The sequence below is a fragment of the Cyclopterus lumpus genome, chromosome 8, assembly GCF_009769545.1.
Source record: "Cyclopterus lumpus isolate fCycLum1 chromosome 8, fCycLum1.pri, whole genome shotgun sequence".
Taxonomy (NCBI): Eukaryota; Metazoa; Chordata; class Actinopteri; order Perciformes; family Cyclopteridae; genus Cyclopterus; species Cyclopterus lumpus.
The window spans coordinates 12231516-12254566 of record NC_046973.1 but is presented as its reverse complement, the minus strand read 5'-3'; the positions used below and the strand labels follow the sequence as shown (position 1 = coordinate 12254566).

The window sequence follows — 23051 nt, the reverse complement described above, 5'->3', positions numbered from 1 at the left end:
TAAAAACACATTTATCATGATATGACTATTAGATTTGACTATTTCACATTATAATAAAAATATTATTTAAATCCAGCGGTTTAAAAAGAATATGAGGAAGTTGTGAAATATTTTATAGCATGGAAAGAAAACAAACAAACTTTGGATGTACACGTCACAAAACATCACATTTGTACTTCAAGAATTGTCTCTAATCTTTGTTTTTTTGTGCTAATTTGTCCTCTGGGCCTTGAGCAGTTATTTTAGAGAACTCTTACATTAGTGGAACTGCTAACTGTAAATAGATAGTTATTTTATATGTATTTTTAATGACCCACCACCCAATTTATTAAACGAGTCTGCCCCTCATTTCATAGGTCATATTTATTCATAAGAAGTGCTGAAAATAAATACAAAACCTTTATTTTTTGGGAACACATCTGGTAAAGTGACAAAGACCTGCTTCAGTCAAGTGTTGCTTGTCAGAAAAAAAAAATGTAAAAAGTTTTGATTTACTCTTCCTGCAGGTGCGTCTGAGCAGCTTTCCTGACAATTTAAACGCATAATTAAGAACAACCTTCCACTTCTAACCGGAGTGTAAAAATGCCCACAGCCCTCCAGCTGGAGGGGCAACAACTCATTTATGGCAAATATAAAAAATATGAATAGGCATTGAAATGATGGCACACAATGTTACATGGTTGACTCATGAAACGCCGTAAAAACATTAGTTTTTTGACCGGACCGAGACGTACTTCCAGTTCAGCTTTAGCAATGATTAGATTTGACACCAGCATCTCAGCGCTCTGGCAACCAGTTAGCAGGAGTCTGAAGCAGCTACACATTGGGATGCCATAAATAAACAGAAAGGGGTTCAACATGTGCTCTGATGCTCTGCTGCAATTAATTAGCTGGGAACCTGAACATCCCTGGCTCCAGTACAAGGGGCCGGTATTCATCAGCTCCGTTAGCCGAGTGGCGTGTCGGCCTGTGTGTTTGGAGCGTGTCCTGGAGAAGGCACTGGCACTCTTTCTGATGCCGTTAGTAAAAGGAGACTTTGCTGCAAGGGGGAATCAATGCTAACAAATGTTCATGTCTTACATTAATTTCTATGGAGACATGGGAAACAAAATGTAGACAAGATGAGTTTTAAAAAAAACTGAGGTTTTTGTGCCGTTTGACAAGGAGGGGAGCAGAGAGAGAGACAGAGTCATCTATTGAGGGCACAGATCAGTGTGTGTTCTGATTTTTTTTGCAGTGGGGTTGTATGAGGTGCTAATCCAGCACAGAAGTGAAGCGATATGCTGCTGTGGATGAGGGCGACAGCAACACCGGAAAATAATAATGTACGCTACGATAGAATCTTTCCAGCGCTCTACCTTCATGTCAAGACGGCCCTTTCTGACAGGGAACCGAAGCCATTCTCTACGCTTTCCTCAAAGTCATAACACTCCTTCGACAAAACCCGTCATTCTACCTCACAGAACACAGGGAGTTCACAGTTCACCGCGGCTATCGTTTGCGTTACTGTGTGACTTATATTTAAAGGGTTGGCTCTCATTCACCAGTCCCACAGTAACGTTAAACTAACAGATCGAGGCCGCGGTAAAACAGCAACTATCGTCTTCTAAAAGGTTTTTTCTAGTGACTTTGAAGAGAGCGTAGAGAACGGCTTCAGTTCCCCGTCTGATGGGAAGGTAAAGCGCTGAATAGATTCTTAACATAGCGTACATTTAAACATCTCCTTTTAGGTGTATTGCTGTTGCCCCGGCTCACAGCAGTACATTGCTTTTCTACTTCTGTCCGTTTCTCCAAAATGGGGGCGTGCTGACCGCCATCTACTGGAGGTGAAACACTGACGATGTAGGAGTACCTCAAACAACCCCGCTTCAAAACAATCGTGACTGCCCCTCAAAGAAAAAAGGGGTTGCCTTTATGTTTATGATACAAGCAGGACATGTACATCATTTCAATGTGTGTAACGATTTCAGTGTTTGACGTTCACCTCTATGTTTCTGAAGAGACCTGACAAGGCAAATTGTGTGTTTGTGTGTGTGTGTGTGTATGTGTGTGTGTGTGTATGTGTGTATGTGTGTGTGTGTGTGTGTGTGTGTGTGTGTGTTTGTGTGTGTTTCAGTCGTCCATTCCGATGTTGCGGAACAGGTAGGACATAGACTCTCCGTTGTGGATGCGGCGGATGGCCTCCGACAGGATAATGCTGATGTCAACGGTTTTGATCTTTGGACACTGGAGCTTCTGGAGCTCGTGGGGAATCGTGTTGGTCACCACCACCTGGAGGAAGATGACGACGAGGATGATAAGATATGTAAAAAAAGATATGTTGGGCAGTACAAGTAAGTAGAGTATTACAGAGTACGCGCTCACCTCGTCGATGGCCGACTCCTCTATGAACCTGGGGGCGTCCAGGGAGAGGATGCCGTGCGTTGCCATGACATAGATCTTGTAGGCCCCCCTTTCCTTCAACGTCTCCGCCGCTGCCACGAAACTGTCGACGTCGTCGATGATGTCATCCTGTGGGACAAACAAGCTCATCAATCCTGCAGCATGTGAAACAACCAACTCACCCTCTAGGGAGAAGCATTTACTTTTACTCAAAGTGTTCTTCCTAAAACATGCTCAGACAATTTGTATTTAATTAAAACAAACTGGACAATCCATTGAACATTAATAGGCATCGCGATTTGAGCTTCCCACAATTAAATGAACAAAAACGATATTGACGTTTAAAATACTCCGCTTGTGAAAAGAAAAGAAAAGCTGCAGCATATTAAATCAAGCGTTTCCTAAAGCTCCCCTTGTGGCTGGTGCGATCCAGATGTTTTTGCTTCACTGCTGTGGAGATCATAAAATATCCCCCCCCCCCCTCCCAAAAATAAAACCCGATTTGGTGCAGCCCTACTGGACAAAATCATACTTAATATAGGAAGACAAAATATTGTAGAAGAATAAGCTCTCCTGACTTCCCTCCATCTTTTAACACTCCTGCATCTTCCTCCTCTCTTTTCTTTCCCACACTCCTGCATCCAAACACACGTCAAAACAAAAAGCTGTGATTCGCGCTGCGTTCCCTCACCACTATGATGGCGATGCGTCCTCCTACGTCTCCGACCACAGTTATGGGAGGCTTCTCTTTGGGGATCAACACTGGAGACAAACCCAAAAAAAGAAAAGTTTACCTACAACCTATTCTGTTGCATGGCGGTTACAGGATATGTGGTTGTTAGTGCGTTCTTGTGTGTATTACGTGGGATGTCCATGCTGGGGTGGATGGCTCTGCTGGTCTTGACGGTGGGGGGGGAGTGTCGCCCATCTACCTGGTCCGACTCCGCGTCCTGAGCTTCGCCGTGGATCACCGCTATGCCCAGACGCAGCCGCTCGGCAAACGACTGAGCCCTGATGCACCAGGCGAGAGGACAGATCAGTAACCAGGGCAACAGTGGAAAAACATTGATATAAAAGTTGAACTGCAAATGTGAACGTTCCTGACTTTGGCGCCCCCTAGTGGTTGTATCAAACCTAAACTACTGTGTGCCACTACAGAAATGCAATGATGGACCTTAACTTCCTTAGGGAAGGAAGAGAAGGTGGACTTATTAGTTCCTGATGCGATATAGGAGGTGCAGCTCAGCACGGATGAAGGACATGGCTGACTGTACCTTTTGGCAGAGGCGGGGGATTTGGCCACAATCACAGCATTTCTATAGTCGGGGATCTGGAGGTAAATAAAGGACACATGTTTAATGTCACATTTGCATACGACTGACGACTGTCATTATTTCTTGTCCTTGTGCACTGGTAAGGATGCCAATTGTCTGCTGGAGATGAGAAGCCTGATTTTGTCTCCCTCCTAAATCACCCGCTGTTGAAAAGCATTGCAGCAGCAAATCTGCCACCAAAGTTGGCATCGCACAGAACGCAATTGGGATTTATTTTTATTTGGGATTATTGCAGAAAATAATTTCTTTGGCAGACGAATGTTTACAATACTTACACGCTTTCTTATTTCAGGGATTTAACCAAAATCAAGTTGACTTACAGACGTGGGAAATGAAAGTTCCCACGCTGACTCATTTTCATGGTCTTAGGACTCAACTAGGCACGCTGTGTTGTAGAGGACTACAGGTTGACACCATTATCAACAACATGAGCCTCTTGACTGTTGTGGGGTTAAGCAAACCAGGCGGCAACTTCCGGTTCTGAGAAGGGAAGTCAACGCAGAAGTGCTTTTAAACATGCATTCTCTCTCGTGACCATCAGGGGCGACTCCTTTGGTTGTATAGAAGTCTATGAGAAGATGACTACTTCTCTTAATTTATTCCCTCAGTAAACATGAGTTTGTGGTCTCAATCTCTAGTTTCAGGTATTTTTCAATATAACATGATGTTCATCAGTAAATTAGTAAAGATCATAAAAGCAGAGTATGCTTATATAGCGTTCAGTTATACTAAACTCCACCCTCTCATGTCACTTCTGATTGTAAAGAAAGAAAAGGCAGCGATGGACAAATGCCAGACTCGAGGCTTCAAAACAATCGTAGGTCACTGAGGCCACGCCCACATTTTATGTACCGTCTAGGAAGCGAAAGACTATGGCGGTCCTGTTTAATATCCATAAGTCATGTTGGGTGTGTGTGTGTGTGTGTAGCCTGCGTGTTTACCTCTTCCTGTATGTACTGCAGCAGGAAGGGGGAGGCTCTCAGATTGTCCACTGGGATGTTGAAGAAGCCTTGGATCTCCTTCTGATGGAGGTCCATTGTGATCAGGTGGGTGAGTCCTACACAAAACAGTCAGTTTGACGGCACTGATGCTCGCACCATTTTACAACAATGTGTGCAAAGATGGACGCACGGCATCATCCTCATAAACATGTTGTCCTACTTTACCCCGGTTTCTGACTCCCATCCCCCCCTGATGTGCTGTTAAAAGGCAACCCCCCCTCCCACCTACCAGCTTTACACATCATGGAGGCGATGAGCTTGGAGACGATGGAGCCCCTCTTCCTCATCTTGCACTGCTTGCTGTAGGGGAAGTAGGGGAGGACGCCTGTGATGCTCCTGGCGCAGGACGTCCTACACGCGTACACCAGGATCAGCATCTCCATGATGGTGGTGTTCACGTCCCTGAGGGGGCGAGGCCGAGAGAGCGGTGTGAGGGGGACACGTTTCAGGTGGGCAAAGAAACTGCAAGCATGCACGCGTGCATCCTTTCTTACTTGGACACCGTCTGGATCACGAAGACATCTTTGCCCCGCACCGACTCTTGGACCTGCACCCGCGTTTCTATGGGAACAGAAACAGGGGGTGGGGGGGGGAGCGTGAGAACTGCAGGAGCAGCGCGAAAGCAAAACACGCTCCTGCCTCGTCTCAGAGCACGCAAGGCCTGTCAGCTTCATTAGAGGGCTATCTGAACCCTTTGTGCCTCTCACACAACCCCCCCACCCCCCCTCGTAGATAGCAGCATTCCAAAAATGTGCCTCCCATGGAAAAGAGATTAGGAAACAAAATGCTTCCTATGCAGAGCCACAGAGAAAACAAGAGCTGACAGCGGAATATTCACATATTAACAACATTCATTAACTCTAATATTCTACCGCACAGCACCAAGCCGATATCATGTCGCTTGCACTTGAAACACTCCTGAGATATGTAATCTACCTCGCTGAACATTTCGCCTTGGGTTTTGTCTAACGTGCCTCAGCGATAGAAACACAGTGCAGGTGGCGAATGTTTGGAGAGCGTTCCTGATTATTGGGAGACCAGCTGTGTCGAATACTCAAAAACAAACCACATGGGCAATGTGGGAAGAAAAGAAAAAAGTTAAGTCCAGTTTGTGAACTTCTTACAATAAACATTAACACAATTTAGACAAATAAAATCAGACACAAAAAAGGATCTCTTCCTAACACAACATTTTTATTATTATTAATAATAATAATAATAATAATACAGCCCAAAAAAAAGTCACAGGGACATTTTACTAAAAAGGGGTTACAACTAAATTAATATATAATGAGCGCTAAAACGTTGGAGGACTTGGAAGTCTCACCTTACTTACATAACAAGTCCTTCCGTAAAACATTAAACCTCTGTGTCTGTGTGTGTCTGTGTGTGTGTCTCGTCTTGGTTCCATTTCCTCTGCTGTGATGAGCTTGTTGTGAACCGGAAATGCAAAAGTGTCTGATAATAGTTCATAATTAAATAAGCGATAAGTCAACATCTACACATGCACAGGAAGCCAGTCCTTACCTCTGTTAGTCTCCTGGTACACCTGCACCTTGCCAAGCTCCACCCCTAACCGCCTTAGAGAGAGACATAGAGTCAACAGTCAGAGGACGCTTGTATGTTTACAGTTGTACAGTATTTAAGGAATGATGAGAGAAAGCAGCATAAAAAAAATGGATAAGAGAAAATACACAATAATACACAAGAAGTACATTTGTTGTTCACATGCTGCATTTACTTTCATGTCCCTCTCACACAGAGACTGGAATTCAGTGTCTGTTCCCAATCTCCTCTGTTTGTTCTCTAAACATGCACCTTTGGAGTCCGGGAGTGTATTCCAAGTACGTTTTTGCACTTTTGACGATTTTTCTGTTTACACACAACACAATGCAATACGGACGCTGTTGCAACTCATCGGGCAACTAGGATTGTCATTTCTCAGCCGGCGGCAGGGGGGAAAGAGTTCAGCCATGGATTTCTATTGAATTCCTAATCTTTTTGCTGCAGGCACAATTTTGACAACGTCCAGGCCGTCTCCACTATACGACTGTTGAAAACAACCTCTCACAGTTTTTTGGTGAAAACGATATTTCACCTTGGTGTTGAATGTGCAGAAGCTTTAACTTAACTTAAAACTTATTCTTGGCTCAAAGACTCAACGTCTTTTCTACATTTAGAACAAATCAAACACACCTTGAGGTTATTCTGTAACTGCTTATATCTTTTTATTGAATATGTTTTAGTTCTGTGTTGAGTACTGTGTAGTATATAATATTAAGCTACTTTGTTACGCCATTATTATTGTTATTTAACTCCCTTATTTTGTAAATTATTTAGGTTTTTGTTTTTGTGCCCGTGTAATAGTTGGCCACAAGCTCCAAACAAATAGAGGGCAGATGTTCACTGCTACTACAGGGGAAGAATTTGCTAAATTAAATCAAACTGCTGAAACTCATAACACTGGCAGTCTGTGTATTTTTTTTTGAGATTATTTGTTGAATGTTAGCAGTAGCAACATAAATGTGACACTTTAACTTCTTCGCAATGACGTTAATTTTTTCAAAAGTGTGTGTGTGTGTGTGTTTCGTGCATCTCTTACTCACTCTGAAATCCTCTTGCCCAGCTCGCGGCTGGAGGGGTGCGAGTTGGCGGTGAAGATAACCAGGCCGTCCTTGGTGTGGTTCATGTCTCTGGGGCCTCGGCCGCTGGCCTCCGTGCACTCAGGCAGTGGATCCCTGGGCACCCACGCTGCGCTGAGCCCTTCCTGCAGTGCAGAAATGGGAAGGGATTTACTTTTTTCTATCAATGTGTCAACTCCCGAGGAGGAGGAGCAGGAAAGGTGTCTCAGTTAGCGGTTTCAGATAAAAGTATAATCAATAATGAAATACCAAAACTGAGTCATTACGTTTTTTACGAGTCACATCCTCAGAATGGGACTCATGTGACTTCCAGCAGACAGCAAGGAGGAATTCTCCTTTTGGACTGAATGACGGCTTTGTCTTCACACACTCTCACACGCGCAAACACGCACGCTTCCTCTTGCTAGCCCTAACCCTGGGTTGTCCTGCTAGCTTAGCAACGAGGACGTCCCGTTGCCATGGGCTGTTGGAGGACGACTGTGTGAGGAAGGTGAACCGCGTGCTGCAGTTGTAGCTGCCATATAAAAGCAGGAAGTCAACACGTTATTTGTGTTTATTGTATAAAGTGACGCCGCTAGTATGTCATGTTTGGCTCGTAACGCCGTGAGATAACGTGAGCTAACGGTAACACACAAGTACTAACGCGATAGCTCGCGAGGAATAATCTTGCCTCGGCAAACGCTCTAGAATACGCGCATTGATTTTGTCACGCGTCAGAGAGCAAGTCGGTCCCTGTAACGGGGAGAGAAATAGAATAACGACTCTAAAAAGAAACGAAGCGCAATAATACTCACCAGTTTGCGTGTTGGGTCCGGTTACAATCTACAACCAACAGTTTTGAATACACGAAGTCTCCTGCTCCGCTCAACCTGTTCCCCTCAGTACGACTGCTTGCGATCTTCTCATAGATTTGCCAGCCGGCCAATCACAGGCAGGAAAATGGCAAATGGGCGATTTTGAGACGCATTCAAATGCTCTTCATAAACCCGTAAATTTAAACTATATTTTACAGAGATCGATTCATGATTAACAGCTCAGGTCCAAGGCCATCAGTTAATTTTAATTGTTTTATTATTGTTTGTTTAAAAAAAAAAGAAAGTTCCCCCAAGTAGAACTTGAATGAAAATCTAAACGACCAACAACATCCACTGTCACGTGGAGGTTTGTTTGTTTCCGCAATTTCCGAAGACTAGGAACTCAACCTTCTGAAAAGTACACACTGTGCAGTGCTACATCGTTTTTATTATATATTTTCCCTTTATTTTCTACAATCTTTTAATGCCGATGTGATGTTACTGTGATACTCTACTCAAATCAAATGTGGTATAATAGGGCGTTCACAACGCGTTTGGTATGAACGCACCATAACAATACACAATGCATAATTCAACCACTAGATGTGTTTTCTTACTTGTTATCATGGCTCATCCTCGCAGTGAATCAATCGTTTTAACGACAAGGACACTGAAAACCCTCCGGAGAGGTCCATGCTCTGTGACGGGCCGCTGGAGGGCAGTGTGTATTTCTGGATGCTTCACGCACAGCATCGCCACCTCGGCGAAGGGATTAAATGAAGGGATTCTCAAGTGTTTCAAATAAACATGGTTTCATGTCTGATGTATGAATACTTTCTATAACTGCATCACCAAACGACTATAACCACCTTATTGATTAGATGCCAACATGCAGTCGGATGGGACGAATCACTCCATAAAAAGAGGTACATTGTTAAGTTCATTCAGGTGTGGGAATGTCCCCCACAACGCCGCTTCTTCTCGATCACGTGATAGCAATGTCATTTTATAAGCCAGAGAAAGCCTGGTGAAGAATCCCCAATAAAACACAGATGGAGAAAGAACGGGACTCATTGTCAGTGTAATAAAGTGGCTCGTGAATCCACAGCTTCACCCCTCTTTAACAGTGCCAAAAGGAAGACTCTCAGAAAAAGGGTGCGTGGCGGGCGGTGCAGGTAAACTCTCCAACAGGTACGTGTTGACATATCAAGTGTCGGCCTCGCTGCTCTAGCATTAACGGGAGAGACCGACTTATAAATACGCTCTCATACCATACGGGCTACTCTTCAGTATGTTCTTACATAACTCCCTGGATATGTGGAGGAGGCAGAGAGCAGCATCCGAGCACTGCACACTGCCCACGCACACACGCGCACACAATGGAGAGTGGAGTGTAACAAATCTGGAGGAGGTTGGACAGAGAAAGAAGATAAGTTAGATGGAAGTCAGGGTTCAAAAACACTGTTTCTTTCTCCACTTGTCGTAGTTTGTGGAGAGACTGGATTCTTTAAAAAAACAAGGCATTAAATATCGCAGCTAATCCCCTCTGATATTACATAGGAATAGGGAGCTTATAGTTATCTTCGCACAAAGAGAACAGAAGTCCTCATGCTGTAGCTTTACATTCATCGTGCATCACATTCAGAGTTTGGACTTGCATTCCTTGAATAAAGCCTTTCCACTAGTAGCAACAGCGTCGGGTGCAGGGGACGTTTCATATAGGTTGATGTGAGATGTCCACCCATCAAGCCACATGTCATATGGGCTTTGAAGCCATTTGTTTTGCACTGATTTGTTGGCTGACGTTCTTTTCTGCAGAGCGAGAGGTCGGCCATCAGAGATATGGGCTCACGCTGTGGTCTTTCCTCCAAGTTTTGCTAAAATATATATATTTGTTTTACTGTTTAACTGATAGCATTCTTTGGCATTTTTTTTGTTTTGTTTGTTCTCTCTGGGTGAAAATCACTCCCTTTAGACTGTAACGGATTACACCTAACTCTGACATCACTTTGGAGTAGGGGACACAAAGTAGGATCTAAATGAAGCTAAATACAGCATAATACAACCATGTGGAGACAATACGAAGAACACATTGATTATTTACTTTGTCTGTGCCTTCATTGGCGGCTTAATACATCACTGCAGCTCCTCTTTCAAGAGAGAGAGCGCGCGCGCGAGAGAGAGAGAGAGAGTGTGTGTGTGTGTGTGAGAGAGAGAGAGAGAGAGAGAGAGAGAGAGAGAGAGAGAGAGAGAGAGAGAGAGAGAGAGAGAGAGAGAGAGAGAGAGAGAGAGAGAGAGAGAGAGAGAGAGAGAGAGAGAGAGAGAGAGTGAGTGAGTGAGTGAGAAACACAGGGAGATGAAGAAAAAAGGAGGCGGGAGAGCACCGCGCTCCTGGTCCGCCCCCGAGTTGCAGCACGACCCGTTTAGCGGTAGGAGCTGGGCCAGCTGTAGAGTGCGCGGACGCGTGTACGTGCCTCCGCATCCCCCCCCCCCTCACTACCCCTGCCCCCACGCGGAGAAAAAACATTACCAAATACAGAGCCCGAGCGCACGCGGAGCGATGGCTGCAGCAGCAGCAGCAGCAGCAGCCGTGGATTGTGTTTACGACGCAGTGCACACGAGAGCGGCGAGACCTCGGGCGGAACGGACCCCGCGCGCACCCGCCTTTTAAAACGCACAATCCTTTTATGCGCCGCGTCTCGCTCGTGAGCCCGCGAGGCCGCTCGCGACATCAGTCGGGTTGTTTCATTTGGTTTTTTTGTTCACGTCTCCTTGCCTCGGCGAGGCTCGGCCGCTGCCTCCTCTTCGGTGAGTCGTTGTGTTTGTTCTCCGGAGCGCAGCTGCAAAGGGAGACCTATCAGCCTGCAGCCGGGACCACAGATGAGGAGCGCGAGCCAACCGGGGACACGGGGGGAACCCCTCATCTTTACCTTTTGAATACTACGCAGCGATACTGGGATCTAGCACGGCCCGGTAGCCTCTCGGTGGTCCGGTGCCCAAACTAGCGGCGGTGCACTGAGCAGGGGAGGGAGAACCCGAGAGCATCCCTCCATTCCCACCCGCACTATCCTCCCCTCCCTCCCTCCCGCTCTCTCGTTCTCTCTCTCGCGCCCCATCACATGCCAGAGCTCTAGCGTGGGTCTCGTCTAAAGTCAGGGAACCAGGGGGCGAGGGGAAGGAGGGGGAGGAGGAGGAGGGAGGCTGTCCGTTGCGGCCGCGGCAGACGCAACCCTCCGCGTGCTGAGGCTGCCGCCGTGTTTTTGGAGGATGCTGCGGGAGTAAGAGCGGCCTCCGAGCGGAAGATGGGGAAGGACCAGGAGCTGCTGCAGGCGGTGAAGACCGAGGACCTGCTCACCGTGCAGAAGCTGCTGCAGAGGCCCCGGCCAGGGAAAGCAAGTAAGGCGTTGTATTCTGGTCTGTCACAGCTGTGGTATTATATATATATATATATATATATATATATATATATATATATATATATATATATATATATATATATATTTATTTTAAACCTGCCCCCCACCCCCAATGTTTTTTTGAGATCAGATATTTAGGTGTTTCTCACACGTCTTTGCTGGCTGTTTGCTTTAAGTATAGGCCTAACATGATGATGATGGTGATTTGTGTACATATGCGTGTGTATGTATGTGTGTATGCGTGTGTGTGATTTGAGAACGGGAGATGAAGAGAGGAAGGGGCTATGTATCGGGGTGCATCAGAGAAGATTAGTGGTGTGACTGAAGACTGACAGCCAATCCTGAGACCCCTGTCTGTGTGCACTGCAGCAGAGAGGGAGGGAGAGTGGTGTCATTTTATTTTTTTGGGGGGGGGGGGGGGTGACCCCAAGAGACGACGCCAGTGGCCTTGCATTTGTCAGGGTTCAAACGTCACGTTCAATGGCGGAGCGACATGGGTGATGAGAGCTCTGGTCTCCTCTGGAACCTGTGTGTGGGGGGGCAGATATACTACTCTGTGTGGTTGGCAGCCACTCTGATACATCCACTGACAGATAACATGGCTGGTCAACAGACAGGCAGCCATGTCAACATGAAAATGCTTGTAATTATGGGTTTAATTAGATAAATGAATAAAGGCTCCGTTCTATATGGTATCGCCCCCGGACTCGAACCGGTGTCACCTGTGTTCATGTCAGAATGGCTGCATGTGGAGAAAGGTCGGCAGAAAGGGTTCCAGTCCGGCAGGTTTGGTCTTTTACAGGCCTCATATAAATGAAGAGTGTCCCGGGGCCGGGAGGGGGGGATGATGACCGATAATGGACACGTAACTTTGGCAACACAGAATAAAAAAAAAAAGATCATTGGCACTGAGTAACATCGAGTCTGAAAACCGTCCACGTCTAACTCCTCGTTTTAAAGCCCCCACTCACCCACACACAAGTGTTTTCAATTATCCCAGCTAATTAGATCTCTGCCACACCTGTGAAGGGCCTGTAATTGAGTCTTTTATATACCCATAAAAAGACTGGATGCGGGGCCAAAGGATTCCCTGGTCGGGCCAAAAAAAAGTACGAAGAAGAAGAATTAAAGCGGCAGCGGGAAACTTTAATTAAAAATAAGTATTCTTATATTTTGTCGTATTTGCGCAAAACGGTGATTATATCCTGACAGTAGCATATGAAATGGTCACTCTGTGGCGGGGAACAATTATTATTCCACAGTGCCCAAATGCAAAAACAACCAATCAGAGGCCAGAGGAATCTATTACGCAGCTGTCAATCACAAACGTTCTAATTTGACAGCAAAACGGTGCATTAAAATATGTTTCCGAAAACCAACCGAAATGCAGTAAATGACAGTTCTTACCTGAAGTCACATGCGGGCATTGACAGGTGCGTTAAGAGGCTCCTCGGCTCTGATTGGACGTTTGTCTTCAGCCGCGGTTGAACCTCGCAAATGATGCACGTCTATAAAACACCGAAGGATAATGAATAAATCATTCCACATCTGAGGATGAAAAATATATTTCATGACTTCCAGGCAATTGATTTTGCTTGCTTTACATTTCATTGAATCTGACGTAATGTAGGAAAGAGAGAATACATTCAGGCGCACAGGAAACATCATTTGTTGTGTAGGTAAGCTAAGTTGTGGGCGCCACAAAGCTCACTCTGCAGGACTCTGTGTGTGTGTGTGTGTGTGTGTGTGTGTGTGTGTGTGTGTGTGTGTGTGTGTGTGCGTGTGTTTGTGTGTATGTTTGTGTTTGTTTGAAGTGCAGCACATGGCCTCCAAACGGTTTGCAGGAAGCAGCGGGGTGCGCTGCTCTGCCGGCAGGCGGCGAAACAGTGGAGCCCAATACAGGAAACCCCCTCGGATTAAAGGTAGCCTGCAGACTGTCTCGGGCACGCCTAACCCCTTGAGTAAAACAATAAATACAAATAAAAACTAAGTTGTGGGGTCCAGCATCATTCAGGCGGTGCCTAAAAATAGTGTCTGCTGTTGGAATTAGATTTTGTGCATGAGCACATTACAAAGCAACCTTTAGGCGCCAGTGAAGGGCACTTCCACTTTGAAGTTCCCTCTCTGGCTGTGGTTCAGCACATCAGATGCAGAGGCCAGGTATGCCCTATACTGGCTGCTTAGTTTTTTATAATACATACATTGTTTCTGTTGCATACAGCATATTATGCCTTGCTGTTTTAGTGAAATAACCCCTGAAGGAAACGGTACTGCTTCTCGGTGGATTTCGGGCTCCAGTGTCGAGTCTCCTCGGAGGACAGGTGCCGATTCAACCAGACTGTGTCGTTAAAATCTTCGAAAACAACGAGGGCGGCGGTGGAAGCAGCATAGTACATTTACGTAGGTGTTATTGAGGTACTTTAAAGTTCACTTTCTCTCCATTTATACTTCTACTCCACTACCTCTCACAAAAATGTATGTATCAACTATTTTGACTTCAATATATGGATGACGTTGATCATTTTTCCTTTTTATTGACTTATTGTACAATATATGGACATGACCTCGATCATTTGTACGTTATTGACTTATCGTATGATATATGGACATGACTTTGATAATTTTTACATTTTAAGATGGGAAATGACCCCGATCATTATGTTTAATAGATGTATGATATGATCTACATCTTTCTTTCAATGACCTCAATGTTGCCGGTTGTATTTACATGTGTGTTTGTTTACATTAAAACTCAGCAACATAAAAATAGTGCTTTTTATTTAGTTATTGTTTTGGATTTGTTGCTTTTATTTGTTTGATATTTTTTCACCTTCCAATTCACCTTTCTGAATATTCTTAACAATTAAATGTTAATTCTGATATTTTATTGAACATTTTCATATTTCTTAATAATACTATCGCATTGTGTTTATTGTCACGCACCGCTCACCAAGCCAAATACTTTGTCCATGCAAACGTACTTGGCAATAAACCCTTTTCTCATTCAGAAAATTAAAAATATATACATTATTTTTTTAATAATAACCTCCCGTTCACAAGCTCCCAGATTCACCTGGTTCAGCTGAACTGAAGCGGTGCCTTCAGGGCCTCTGTGTCGGTCTGCATATGATAAGGCGAAATATCTCAATGGGCTTTGAACTTGAGGTATATCAAAGTCACAACAATCAGCACAAGTGGAAAAAAAAAACAGTGCCATGAGAACAACATGGTGATAGTCATGCAATCATACACACACATATACACTCCTATAAAGCCTATACTTTAAACATACACAGGAATGCACTGCACCTATAACACATTATATTCTATTGAGCTTGAAGGCCTGTGTGTATGTCTGTGTGTCTGTGTGTGTGTGTGTGTGTGTGTGTGGCAAACAAGAGAAAAGCTCAATGTGGTGGAAAACAGTAAAAAAACACAATTTTGAAGGCAGGGCTCAGAATTATAAGCCTGATATAGAATAGCGTCCATGATTATTATTAAGTTGTTTTATTTAGTTTGAATGGGGACATTTTTGTCCTTTGGCTGCAATGTTTATTATAGACTTATTATAGGAGATTAGACCTAAAAATATAAAAGAACCATGACAAATATTTGCCAGAATGATTGGAAAAATTAAAAAGCCCAGAAAAGCCATAATCATAGAATTGTTACCATGTTTTCTAGAAGCTATAATACGGTATACTTTTTTGGGGGCAAAAGAGCGACTGCAGTATCTAAAGCAGTAGGAGCAGCAGGGTGACTGCATTCCCCTGTATTGACCATGCATCTGGCATCTAACGACACGGGCCGCCATCACTCCCCAATAAACTCTTAACCACTCGCCATAACCGCCAACAACATTTTATGGCTCCTTTTTGAGGTCGACCCTCCTATAGCTTCCACATGTGTGAGGTTTGAAGCGCCATCTCGCCAAACGGAAGGTGTTTAAGTACAAGATCAAGGTCTCCCCTTGCCCTCTCTCTCTCTCTCTCCCTGTCAATCTGCTGCAAAGCCCCGCCTTCACAAGCCTACACCACAGAAAGAGCTTTGTGCCGCACAAAATTGTTTAACGTCCTTCGTGAAATTTCATTTGTAGACGTCTCAGTTCCTGAAAAGCGGGAGGGGGGGGATCGTGTCTGCAGGACACTGATATTAATACGCGAGGCGGACTGCGGGCCATTCTTTCAGCAAGCAACCCCCCAACAAAACAAAAAGATAACAGCGTCCAATAGAAGCAGCCAGCTAGGCAGGAAGAACCGGGCTGGAGATGAGAGTCCCAGACAAACAGCAGGGAAGAGTGACGCTCGGTTAACACAGACCGGTTTGTCATCTAGCATTAAACACAAAGCTCAAGGGACCGCTGTGTGTGTGTGTGTGTGTGTGTGTGTGTGTGTGTGTGTGTGCATTTGTGTGTGTGCACAGAGGTGTACATGTACGTGACGGAGAAGGTAAGATAGGGTTTAGAGTGTGGGGTGGGGTGGGGGAGGGGCTCTGCCCTGCTGCAACTCATTTACTCCTCCTCAGGCCAGATGTACAGTCTGCTCTGCACACATTCACCTGCATCACACACACACACACACACACACACACACACACACACACACACACGCACATGCAGACACATCTGGCACCATCTGGAGAGTCATCATCAGTTTGCTGTCGCCCCGATCCTTCAACACATGGCGTGTGTGTGCGTGTGTGTGTGTGTGTGCGAGTGCACACAGCAGACCTTGAGTGTGACCCAAGGTCTGTGTTTGTTGATGGGGCTGTTTTGGTGTCTGCGTGTCAAAGCGGGCTGGTGTAATCTGTATCGATGGTTGTTTATTGTGTGTCGTTAAAAGGCTGTGTGTGTGTATGTGTATGTGTGCGTGTGCTTGTTACATCAGTAAAACGATTTGGGATTTGACCCTCCGGCGTGACTTTCGCACTGCCGCGAGAGAATGACACACGCTTTCCTTTCCTCTTTCCTTTTCTCTGAAGCCAAGAGAGAGAGAGAGAAAGATGCTATTGCCCACAGACCATTCTGGATACCAACCCCCTCCCCCCCAGTCTCTCTCTCATGCCCTACCCCCCCTTCTTTCTGTGTTGATGCGTGAGGAGGGCAGAGGAGCAGAGCGGATGATTGCATCCACGCCGGTGCACATTCACAAAGGAGCAGGCGGGCAGAGAGGAGTCTTCACATTGGTGAACTGGGCTGCGTCTGCAACGACACTATAGGTGCATTTATATCATATATATATATATACACATGATTGGATTACGGAGAGATAAAGTGTGTGAGTCATTTATGGAAAGGCCATATAATATATGTCAAAAAAATATAGCAAAATAATATGTGATCAATAATCCAATGTGAACCACATTCTATTGCATTGATTGCAAACTGTGAAACTGATGCTTTGTTTATAGAGATCGAGAAAGAGGGAGAGAGAGAGAGAGAGATTATTGATCATTCGATTATTTAGTTTTTTTTCTTGAAAACAGGTTGACGAGAATTGTTTGAGAGAGTGGAGGGCTGGCTGAGTTCCCTGCATTTTTCCTCCAAAAACATTATCACTCACATCTCTGATGAATGCCTCCGCGATTGAATTACTACGGAACAGATGGAGAGAGAGAGAGAGAGAGAGAGAGGGAGAGGGAGAGGTGGATGGATATTTTCGCTTTGAGGAAAACGCAGCGGTGAGAGGAGTTGTGGAAGAGAGAGGGCAGATAAAGCAATAGAAAGAGGGGGAGATGTTTTCTAGGGCTGAGCATTAAGTTGATATCCTCTTAGATTTCTGGGATACGGTTATGTGGCATAATTGTCTTTTCCTGGTTTTAAAAGACTGCATTTCAGTAAAAGTGATATAATTTGCACTATTATTTGCCTTGACGCCCCCCTTCATCATCATATCCACAATGCTGAGAATTTTCATAAATCGGATCATTTTGTGAATGCACCAATATTGAGGTGTATTAGATTTTGTCTCCACATCACCCAGCCGGAGGCCGATGGAGGAGGGGTGTTAAAGAAAGGAGGTGATGAAACAAAGCTGAACAGACTCGTTTCCACCCTTTTCTGATTGCAGACATCAAGCATCTCTCTCTCTCTCTCTCTCTCTCTCTCTCTCTCTCTCTCTCACTGCACAATGCACTGCACCAAAAATAACATCCACATAGTTTAATGGGTCAATGGCAAGTTCAGGGAGAATAAGAGAGAGGTGCGGAGAAGGGAGGAAGGGAAGGAAACGATATGAGGGAAAAGAAAAAGGAAAGGGGAGGGAAACGGAGGACAGGACAAGACCGAAAAAAGAGGGAAAGGGGTCAGGACATGAAAGAAAGGAAAGGAAAGACACGTCTAGACAGGAAGGGCTGGGTGTCGGTACTAAATATCTTTGAACCAAATAACCCACGACCAAGAAACTGACAAATGACACCTGTAATCGATCCTTTTTGTGTCCGGATCTAGAAAACAAAGACCATTTGTACGGTTTTGCCTGCAGCCAATCGCTGCAAGTGTTCTTTGATTTAATGTGACGCGTGATTGGCCCACAACAGCAGCAGCTACAACCCACACAGCCTGTGGCGGCTAGCAGCTAACGCCGCTAACTAATGGCAACAGTGCTGGGCGGTGATTAAATAGCCAATGAGACACACACACACACAGACACGCACGCACACGCACACACACACATATATATATTTCACATGAATTGAATGAAGTACTATTTGGTATTGCTAATTACTTTATGGGTAATGGTAGTGGTACTCGCATTACCATGCCCAGCCCGAAAGGAAAGGAGTGAGTGAGTAGTTTAGTCTGAATATAAAGACCACCTGCAGAATGAGAAGGGCAGCGTTTTGGGACCTCCTGCGCTCAATCTCCACCGATTATAGAGGTGGCATTAACCACCAACAGTACTGGCTTACACACACACAAACACACACACACACACACACACACACACACATGCACACCTCCTCCAGACTGGCACAGAGAGGTACAGACTGTGTTGGAATTCACATTGTTGTATGCGCCTCTTCCCTGCTCATTTCAGAATGAATATATCAGGGTGGAGTGTGTGTGTGTGTGTGTTATGATTGTTAAGGTGGAAGTCAAGCATTGTAACCAGGAGACAAAAGTTGACACGCAGTCACACACTAGCATCCTCTGCAGACACGAACATTGATTCTCGAAGATATGAGAAAAGAGACAGACAGCTGCGCCTCGTCATATGAGATTATTTATGTAACTAATACAGTAGCTGGATGCGTGTGTAGCTGTGTGTTAGCACACAGAGGTGTGTGTGTTTGTGTGTGTGTCTTCTCAACAGCTGCTGCAGAGAGCCACTGTGCCTTGTGGGATCTTTTCACTCACGCCCCAAATTCATAACAGTGAGCGTGTTCTTACCGCTTCAAATTAATGTTTGAGCAACTATTAAAGGCAGGAAATTATGCTTTTCTGCCCCCTTTCTCCCCCAGACTCAACTCCTAAAGTTAAGCTAACATGGTCTGGACAAGGTTGCACTGTATTCTGCATGAGAACCTCTTAGCAATGTTCCGCCCTGCTCCCGCAGAGAATACATTTAGCACCGCCGGGGGACTTTGTGAATGAATGCCGCTGCTCTCGCTACGCGAGTGGCCACTGAAAACTGGGCTGCGACGCGGTTCAGGTGCGTAGTGGTACTGTCAAGGCGCGTGTTCCCGCTACAGTATTTTTGCCAGTGGATGAATAACTGAGTTAATTAAGCCCGCGCTCCCATCAGTTACTGTTGTGTCGAAAGATTTACCACTCTAAATATAAATATCTTAATATTTATAGTAATGGCCGAGGCAGTGTTGTCGGACAGAGGTAGACAAAAGCGGGCTTCTCATTTCTAACGGATGAAAGTTTGATTGTGCCGTATGAAGTACGCTTGCTAGCTGTGGGAAACTCATGTGAGACACACATTACAAAGTGCACTCAGTAGAGAGAAACCACCTGGTGTGTCTCTCGCCTCGCAAACAAAAAGAGAGAGTTGAAGCTCACTCTCCCTCAAGATGGTGGCGAAGATAACAAAAAACGGGGCTTTGATCATCTCGTCTCGGACGTAGCGCTTACGTTACTGTGGGTTGTCGGCTAGGTTTACGGACACGCCGATGAGGAACACACAGTTCTATCCATTCCTGACTCTTTTGCTCAGGCTTGACCTCCATAAAAAGGTAACTGTCCTTAAACGCTACTGCATGCTGTAACATCCCCATCTGGTGTGACGGAAATATCCGCGTGACCTGTCATGGCAGCCTTATACAGGAAAGCAGTGAGCTGAGACCAGAAGGGACTGGGCGGCAGGACAGATGTTGAGTATGTGTGTGTGTGTCGGTGTGTCGGTGTGTTGGTGTGTGCGTCCATAGTACATGTGTGATCCAGTGGTTGGACAGATGCTTGGTGGTTTAAAATAATGTAATTGACCTATGGTACATGCACTTATATTTTATGCTGTATTTGTGTAAGTGTGTGTGTGTGTGTGTGTGTGTGCATGTGTGTGTCATCCTAATCCGTTTTTTCCACAGATGTGAATCTTGTATTCACTGTTTTGTAATTTAACTCACCATACAAGTCTGCCCTCTCTCACATATGAGCCTTCTTCCACCCCTTTTAAAAGAGGAAACCTAAATCTTCACGCACTGATGTTTACTGTAGAACTCCCCCATCCGGCATTAGCACTGCAGGACCTTCCTAAAGAAGCATCTTTAGGGCGCAGCATCACCACAGCGGCCCGGCAGCAGGTGTGTTTGTAGCCACAGCTGTTGCTGCCGCTGATCGCTTCGGAAGTGAACACTGTTCATTCTCTATTATGCAACACATGAAGAATGTTTTGTCATTTAAATTCAGTCAGGCCTCAAGCTTTTGTGATGTTTTTCATTAATAGGCTGCTTTAGAAAGGGGGAAGCCGGTGAGGGATCTTGTCCTTGTTGTGGATGTAAGCTTGCGATGCAACTCCAAAGTGCAAAGAACAAGGCTGGGAAGTCACATTTATCTAGATAAAGTAGATCAACTAATTGTTAATTGATTAGTCGATCAACGGGAAATCAAAACCTTTACTTTTTTTTAAACAAAAAGGAAAAGACCATTTTTCAGCTTCCAGAATGTGAGAATTCACTTTTTTTGTTTGCGATTTAGCACAAATTCAAACCGAATAAGTAATTTGGATCAAAGTAATCATATGTAAATATGATGCATCTGATTCTATTCTGTACTCATACATTCTGGTTTCTCCTTTTTATTAAATGTTGCATAAGAGACTTTAAAAAATGTTTTTAAACACATTGTGAATTATGTGGATTACGGGTTCAAACTTCCACTTACTCACCATTATATCTTAGACCCGTTAGTAGTATATGACTGATGTTTAAAGCAGGTTATGAAGCTGCCGAGGAAGGCCTCCGCTTCACCTAACTCCTAAATATTTCAGACTTTCCTTCTGTGCTCTCTTTGACGCCTCCCGTTTCAAGGACGATATCTGGGTCAGATGTATTTTCCAGGAAGCTTAGAATCCTCTAAGACAGTGGTTCCCAAAGTGGGGGTCGCGACCCCTAGGGGGGGCGCGGTGGTACTACAGGGGGGTCGCGGCTTCATCACCAACCCACACACACAGACGCACACATACACCGGTAAAACAATATAAAATAACCGACGTGACATGCACTGTGTTCCAACCACGCCACCAGAGCGGCTCATGTCACAGACCGACTGTGGCAAAACCAGCGAGAGCGAGAGAGCGAGCGCGCGCCCGAGCGAGAGAGAGACACACAGCGACACAGAGCGAGAAAGATACGGAGCGACAGAGAAAGATAAAGATAAGAGAAGGAAGTATGTACAAAGATGGACAGATTTGTGACTGGTCTAAAGCGCAAATCCGATGGAACTTTTGTTACAGCCGCAACAGGCGACGCGACCACCTCGACAACGCCTCAAACTAAGGTAAAGGCAAGGAAATATAGCGAGGCATATCTGTCTCTGGGCTTCACAAGCACTATTGTCGGTCAGGATGAGAGACCCCAGTGTGTTTTGTGTCTTAAAATACTGGCGGCAGAGAGCATGAAGCCCACTAAATTAAAAAGACACCTGAAAACCCACCACCCCGAACATATTAACAAGCACCTTGAGTTTTCTATTTTTTTTTCCCAGTTAAACAAACTGAAGAATAAACTGTGAAGTGATATGTACTTATTTTAGAAAGAAATAAAAATATGTTATACAGTTCATGCATTAAAATGCAATTCATTAAAAACCAAGAAAAATTTTGTGGGGGGGGGTGGGGGGATCGTCCAATGTTCCTATATCATCAAAGGGGGTCTTGACAGAAAAAGTTTGGGAACCACTGCTCTAAGATGTGTGCAGACTGACGGTTGAAGACGATCAGTGAACTTGTGACTGGAGGACTTTCCGTCTGAACCCGCTCCTCAGAAAACAGCTGGGAAAACTTGAGTGAATGTGAAGCCTCCGTCCTCCCCAATAAAAAAAAGAAAGGCGAGGAAGAGAAAGAACTAAATGATAGGGAGAAAACTGAAAGTTGTATTCAGAGTGAATCTTGCCCGCGGCTTTTTTTTAAGCGTGTCATAATTTCTGTCTCTTTGAAATGAAACGCCTCTGTTTGTCTGCTAAGTCACCACAGACCTTATGCTAAGCCATGTGATCCATTGCACACACACACACACACACACACACACACACAGTGATTAATCATTTTGAACATATTCCAAACTCATCAAGTTGATTTCTTCCCCGACGTCCATTTAATTTTCCACAGCCCCAGAAGCTCATTAACTCGATAGCACTCGGCTGTACAGCGCAACTTTAATTAGCAGATGTTAGCGTGCCAACGAGCTAAGGCGGTAACTCGTAGACGTTGCCCGCTATACGTCACCGTGTTAGCATCAACGCCGTCAGCGATGTTTGAGTGCTGCCGTTCAAAGTACCGCCGTGCCTCTCAGGGCTGCTAGGATGGCTACTAGCCTATAGTAAGTTAGCATGCTAACATTTTCTAACTAGAATTAAACAGAGCCTGTTAGCATGCTAATATTTCTTTAAGATCTAGGATTAAACATTAATGGAATGTCATTAGATTGTCCAAAAGTATTGGAGAAATAAACATTTGGCAGTTGCTGCAGCTCAACCTTTAACATTTTAGTTAGAATTCCTTTGGCTTCTGTACTGCTGGCTGTTCTCATCCAGCGTTCGTAGCTATACCTACGTAAAATATTGCACCGTAGTTCGTAGATATCCCACAAAATAATGTTGTAAGCCATCTGCGTTATCATGAACAAGAACGTGCATATAAGGACCACCAAAGCACACACGTGTCCAACAAACACCGATGTTTCGCACCAAGAGGCTGTTTGATCCCCGCGTGAGACGAGAAGTCAACGTTGATTTATTCGTCACGTAACTTGCGTAATTTAATAAGGCAACTTCCGTAGTTATTTAAACCCAAATCCTGATCTTTTTCTAAACCTAAGA

The 23051-nt window shown here is 44.9% G+C and overlaps 2 protein-coding genes across 3 annotated transcripts in view; one reads left to right on the top strand and one right to left on the bottom strand.

The window, feature by feature from the left end:
- Window positions 1-344: 344 nt before the first annotated feature.
- prpsap2 (phosphoribosyl pyrophosphate synthetase-associated protein 2) lies at window positions 345-8270 on the bottom strand. Its single transcript, XM_034539424.1, has 11 exons — window positions 8154-8270; window positions 7324-7484; window positions 6245-6297; window positions 5212-5278; window positions 4947-5119; window positions 4658-4773; window positions 3657-3712; window positions 3245-3393; window positions 3074-3144; window positions 2365-2511; window positions 345-2271 (listed from the first exon to the last, which is right to left on the bottom strand). The coding sequence occupies exons 2-11, from the start codon at window positions 7404-7406 to the stop codon at window positions 2113-2115; spliced, it is 1074 nt and encodes a 357-aa protein (XP_034395315.1). The 5' UTR covers window positions 7407-7484; window positions 8154-8270; the 3' UTR covers window positions 345-2112.
- A 3102-nt stretch (window positions 8271-11372) lies between these two features.
- The window catches only part of caskin1 (CASK interacting protein 1), an 82564-nt gene continuing 70885 nt past the window's right edge, over window positions 11373-23051 (top strand). For both annotated transcript variants that reach the window (XM_034540414.1, XM_034540413.1), the window contains exon 1: window positions 11373-11549. In XM_034540414.1, coding sequence (XP_034396305.1) covers window positions 11456-11549 — 94 coding nt within the window. In that variant the 5' untranslated portion in view covers window positions 11373-11455. The remainder of the gene's footprint in view (window positions 11550-23051) is intronic.

Bases quoted from the DNA above. Each gene is read 5' to 3' on its own strand.
- prpsap2 (XM_034539424.1), bottom strand. From the start codon at position 7,406: ATGAACCACACCAAGGACGGCCTGGTTATCTTCACCGCCAACTCGCAC. The intron at 5,279-6,244 runs GTAAGGACTGGC...CTGTTCCCATAG, and splicing joins GTACCAGGAGACTAACAGAG to AAACGCGGGTGCAGGTCCAA. The intron at 2,272-2,364 runs GTGAGCGCGTAC...ATCTTCCTCCAG, and splicing joins AGGAGTCGGCCATCGACGAG to GTGGTGGTGACCAACACGAT.